At 30.6% G+C, this 5,889-nt stretch overlaps 1 protein-coding gene across 1 annotated transcript; it reads right to left on the reverse strand.

The window, feature by feature from the left end:
• Positions 1-737: 737 nt before the first annotated feature.
• LOC114080249 (putative olfactory receptor 2B8) lies at positions 738-1,700 on the reverse strand. The gene has a single exon (XM_027921821.1). It carries the CDS (start codon positions 1,698-1,700, stop codon positions 738-740), a length of 963 nt encoding a protein of 320 aa, XP_027777622.1.
• Between the last annotated feature and the right edge of the window lie 4,189 nt (positions 1,701-5,889).

Raw genomic sequence — 5,889 nt, forward strand, 5'->3', positions numbered from 1 at the left:
TCAAAATGTTTAAACACCAAGAATAAAATACACACTCATTTGGCAGCAAGATGTCTCTCAGATCAGTAGGTCATTGCTGAAATATGTACGTGTACATGTGTTCTCCATGTTTTAACCATGAAGAAAAACTTCTGTAAACTGAGGTATAGTGTTATAGACATATGCTACAAAAGCTGCCAGATACATGAAAAAAAAAAAAAGAGTTGGAAGCATTGTACAGAGTTGTTATGTGTTTGCCCTTCTTTTTCCAGAACAATCTAGATGACCACAGCATCCACTTGACTCACAGAGAATGTCATCTTAAAGTTGATTAAAATAAAATTAGATATAAAAAATTGTGCTTCCAATAATCTAAAAATATACAAAGAGGAAATGACGTTTCAGCTTGATTATCAGTATATTACATTGTGACCTACTTTAGTCATTTCAAGCAGTCATCTTCATGATTTTTTTAAAAGTCTCAGGATTACTACCTTCTCCAGTAGTCTTAATGTGTTGTGGGATAAGAAGTCATATGCTTATTAATTGAAAAATTTACCATAAAATACAACATATACTAACCAGAATATGGCATCTACCATTTGTGAATATTCATTATTTTTATAGCTCTAATATCTGAGAGAGAATATTCATTCAGCTATCATCAACCACTATTTGGAGGGGTGGTATGAATGATAGCAATTAACAGTAGGTATTTTGGAAGTGTGGAGTGTGAATTATGAGAAGACTGTATTCTCCTAAGCCATGTTCCACCCTTGCTCTTGTTCTCTCCCTAGTAGCTTGTTTATTGCTCTCTTAACATCCTTATTTCTCAAGGTGTAGATAAGGGGATTGAGCATTGGAGTTATGAGTCCATAGAAGAGTGCAAGAAGCTTGCCCTTCAATTTGGCTGAGTTACTCTTGGGCGCCATATATGCATAACCACTAATGGCAGAGCCATAGAACATGATGACCACCAGAAGATGAGACCCACATGTGTTGAAGGCCTTCATTCGACCTTCAGAAGACTGAATCCTTACTACTGCTCTGAAAATGTTGATGTAAGAGAAAAGAATTAATCCAACAGGAATAACCTTTATGACGATCACAGCTGCATACATCTCCACCTCATTGATCCATGTATCCACACATGATAATTGAAGCATGGCAGGTACCTCACAGAAGAAACTCTCTACTCGATATTGGCCACAGCGAGGTAATAAGAAAGTCAACACTGTTTGCACCAAGGAGTTGCTGAAACCTGTTATCCAAGCCACTGTTGCTAGTTGTTGGCATAACCGAGAATGCATGATAACTGTGTAGTGGAGAGGCTGGCAGATAGCTACATATCGATCAAAGGCCATTACTGAGAGAAGTAAACATTCACTAGATCCTAGACCTAGGAAGATGAAAAGTTGAGCTATACATCCCACATAGCTGATGCTTCTTTTGTGACTGTGTATATTTATCAGCATCTGGGGGACTGTGGAAGATGTATAGCAGAGGTCCAAAAAGGAGAGATTAGCCAGAAAGAAATACATGGGAGTGTGGAGTTTGGGGTCAAAGCGGGACAAGAAAATGATAGCTGAATTTCCAAGAAGGGTCAATATATAGAAGATAGAGATGATAACAAAAAGAAACATTTCTAGTTTGGGCCATTCAGAGAAACCTACTAGAACAAAGCCACTGAGATGATGGAAAGTGTTGTTGAATCTTCTCATTGCTGTGGCACTACTTGCTGGAAACATCAAGGGTAGAATTTTGAGATCCTGTTTATTATGTGCTTAGAACTTAAAGTTGGCTTGTGAATCTGCATGCAACAGAAAAACTGGAAAGGAGATGTTGAGACAAATAAAATCATTAATGTGTTTCCTTTCATTATCTCAGTAAGAAAAATAGCATCCACAGTTAAGTATATCTATATTTTAGCAACTGCATTTAATCCATGATTTTTCACATGTAAAGAGGTTTTACAAAAATACACATAGTATAGATGTATTACAAGATATTTGTTATAAAAGATATTGGAAAGATTGAAGAAAGTGGAAATTTCATGGGAGCTTCATTAAGTCTATTCAATATGTTTTCTAATGTTTTTCCTTTTAATTCAATTTATTTTCTTCTGACTTTTGAATGGTTTTGTATTATGGAAGATGAAAATTACTCCATCAAAGGCACTATCAATGAAAGCAAATTATCCTCCCTTCTTACTGTATTTATCATTTCTGCTTACTGTAATTAAATTTATATGGGTAAAACTTCAAGGATTCGAGGCAATACACTCATGAAATTAATTTGATGATATTTAGCCAAGAGATAATTAAATTAGTAGGAGTAAACATGCCTAAGACTAATAGCACAAAATGTTTCACTTACTTTGCTTAGGTAAAAAAAAAGCACTTCTATATTTAAAAGAAATAATATATTTATATCAAATAACAAAAAACTACAAATGCAATGGTGATTTCCATAGGTTGTATCAGTATTACATGCTTAGCCATACTTCCAAGTAGAAAAATTCTAAAACTAGGCTCTTTTGTAATTAAGCTTAATTGCCATATAATTTTCTGTTTTCTGGGAAGTATGCTTACATAATAGATTTTCCGTAGGAAAGTGGAAAAGCTCTGAATAACGTATTTAAAACTTCTCCGATGTTTGTCTTGCATGTGACAACTACCAAATATATGATCATGTGCACACACACACACATCTATACATGTACTATCTGTATGTTTAATTTTGCTTACATATAAAACAATTCAAGTAAGAATGTTTTATTCAAACTTTCAACTATGTAAAATGCATGACATAAAATTAAATATTACTGTTCAACAGTAATAATCATTATTATTCATAAAATGATTCTTAATGAAGGGCTTTTATAAGTACTATATATGTATCATTTCCTTTTAATACAATTGTCATTTGTTTTTATGATAAAATCATATTCATAAAGTGATTTTAATGAAGGGCTTTATAAGTACTATATATGTATCATTTCCTTTTAATACAATTGTCATTTGTTTTATGATAAAATCATAGGTAATTCTTTTCATTCTTATGGCAGAATTTTGGATATTTCTAAGGAAATCCAATCTATTTTATTATTATTTTATTTTTAATTGGCATAGAATTGTATGTTATGTATAAAAAGTGACATATATAAAATTCTGCACTATAATACATATAATAGAATGATTGAATTTAATAACATATGTATGATCTCAAGTAATTGTCATTTTTGTGATGAGAACACTACATAAACTCTGTTGGCATTTTTCAAGATTTAAATATATCTTTATTAATTGTAGTCACCATGTTATACAATAGATCTCTTTGATTTATTGCTCCTACCAAACTGAAATTTTGTATCTTTGAACATCATCTCTCCAATCCCTTCCCTCAACTGTTCCGGCTCTTGGTAATTTCTATTTTGTTCTGTAGTTCTATGAGATCAACTCTTTCAGATGGAACATATGAGAACATGTATTTTTATTTAAGTGCCTTGTTCATTTCATATAATCCTCATAAATTCATTAGTCATATCCATTTTATAGACAAGAATGCTGAATTTCAGAAAGGTTAAATAACTTGCCTTGCAATGGTGTAGGTAGTAAGTGGCAGAGCAAGCCTACTCTTGGTCTGCCTCAATTAAAATCCTGTGCTTATAACTACTATTGTATGTAGCCACCAGGATAAATGGACAAACCTGCACTGTGTGCATATTTAAACAAGCATTTAGTAATATTTTATTTAAACCTTGGATATTATATGGCAAAGAGATGGATAAAATGGATCATCTCCATTTTATCTGCATGCCTGAATTTAAGGTCACTCTTTTTTTTAAGGAGATGAGAAAGTACATTAAGCAAAGTAGAATGTTATCTTGGACAGAAGAGTAAGCTGGCTTACTACACATCACAATGAAATCATAAAATCAAATGATAAGTAAAAATGTTAGGAATAATTAGACAATTTAACATAATTTAGAAATAATTACTATTCTGAGATTCAATTATTAGAAAACCGTAGTTCATAAAATGAACAGTTACCAAAGGCACAATATCAAAAAATTATTATATAAATAAGATCTTTTATAACAAAGTTTAAAACATCAGCAAAAATTGTAAGTGTAAAGAAATGCCAATTTTAATATTATAATTTATCTTGAAATTTTTCTTAAATAAGTTATTTTCATATATAATCAGATGCATATAATTACTCACCTTCTAGGATATGCACAATTGATATATTAATGAAAGTGAGAATAATCAATATTATTTCAGAATAAAGAATACTGAATACATTTTGTTTTATCTATTGATTTTTGTGTCACTAAAATTAATTTTAAATATGTATTACATTTTCATGATCCTCATAATATCTTATTAGATAAAATAGGCATAGTATAAAATGTAAAGTATATTTCTATTATCATTGAAATATGTATATACAAAGCATAAGAAAATACACAATAAAAATATTAATTAGAATTATCTCTAGGTTTGATATTATTAATGATTTTCATTATACAATTATGTTCTGCTTTTATAAATCTTATTCAGTGAATATTTTTATAATGAGTGAATACATGATAGATGTTATTAAACAAGGAAGATGCAAAGTACAATATCAGATAAACTTTATGGCAATGGAACCTTTATAACATGAACTCAATACCAGAACTCCAGTTTTTATTTCCATACAGTATAACTGATATTGTGCTTTTTATCTTCCTTCTCAGATCCATAATTAAATCATTCAAGCAGGCAGTTCCTAAAAGGGGAGAGAACAGATATTTCATTTATATCATATTTTATGATATAAATAATCAAAACTTTTATGTCCTTAGGTAATTCATTCAAGTAACTATTGTTATGGAGATTCAACAAGCTGGTATAAAACAGCACAGAGATGGATAAAATAAAAAGGTCTCAATACTAACTGTTAAATTTTTGTAAGTGGTTATCTTTTCATAGTGGCTAAAATATTTTCTTCAGGTTAATCATATTAATAGTAAAAATACACAGAATTACTTGACAGCCAGCCAAAAAATAATAAAAGTTTAATTTCTTTATGTCAATATTTTATCTTGCTAAAATGTATGCTCTTCCCTTGTAATGTGTTCATTTGCCATTTATGTAGGGATTTTTTTGATATAAATATGAGACTAGCTTACTATGGAAAAAAAGAGATCTTTCTACAGTATATGATGGTTTTCATTCATAACTGGTAGTTTGGACATTGTAGAACTTTCAGAGACGATCTCATAAAGGGGAGCAAACAATAAAAATATAATCAAATTTCCTAAGACTAGAATTCACTGAACTCAAAATTTTATCCATGGCCAGGTATAACTTTAACACTCTCAGAGGCCATTTTCACTACTAATTTCAGTGAAACAAGGGAAAAGGAAAGAAAGAAGCATTCTGATTTTAATGATGTTTTTTGAAAATGATAGACTTTAGGTATGACTTTTTTATTGTACAGGACTTGATTTCAGAGACTAATCATAATATAGTAAGTCTAAGTTGGAGATATCTTTGAAAAATAATTTATATCCTACTTTAAACATCTCACATCAATCATTCAAAGTTTTTTTCATGTTTTCCTTACTAGTTAAATATCTTTATTTTTAATCAAAAAAGGACATAATTGTGAGCAAGATACATAATCAAATTGTACTTGAAATCAAGTACCTGTTCATCTTTTTTTACTGTGCATGGTACTTAACTAAATAACAAACTCATTGAAGCACTCAAAAGGTGCATGTTAGCAAACTTTTTGTCAGCAAACTTGTATTGCCAAAACAAATTTATAGTGCCTCATAGTCCACTGGTGATTCCTTCCACATTAAAAGTTAATATATAGCTGGGCAAGGTGGAACACACCTGTAATCCCAACAGCTTG

The sequence above is a fragment of the Marmota flaviventris genome, chromosome 6, assembly GCF_047511675.1.
Source record: "Marmota flaviventris isolate mMarFla1 chromosome 6, mMarFla1.hap1, whole genome shotgun sequence".
Taxonomy (NCBI): Eukaryota; Metazoa; Chordata; class Mammalia; order Rodentia; family Sciuridae; genus Marmota; species Marmota flaviventris.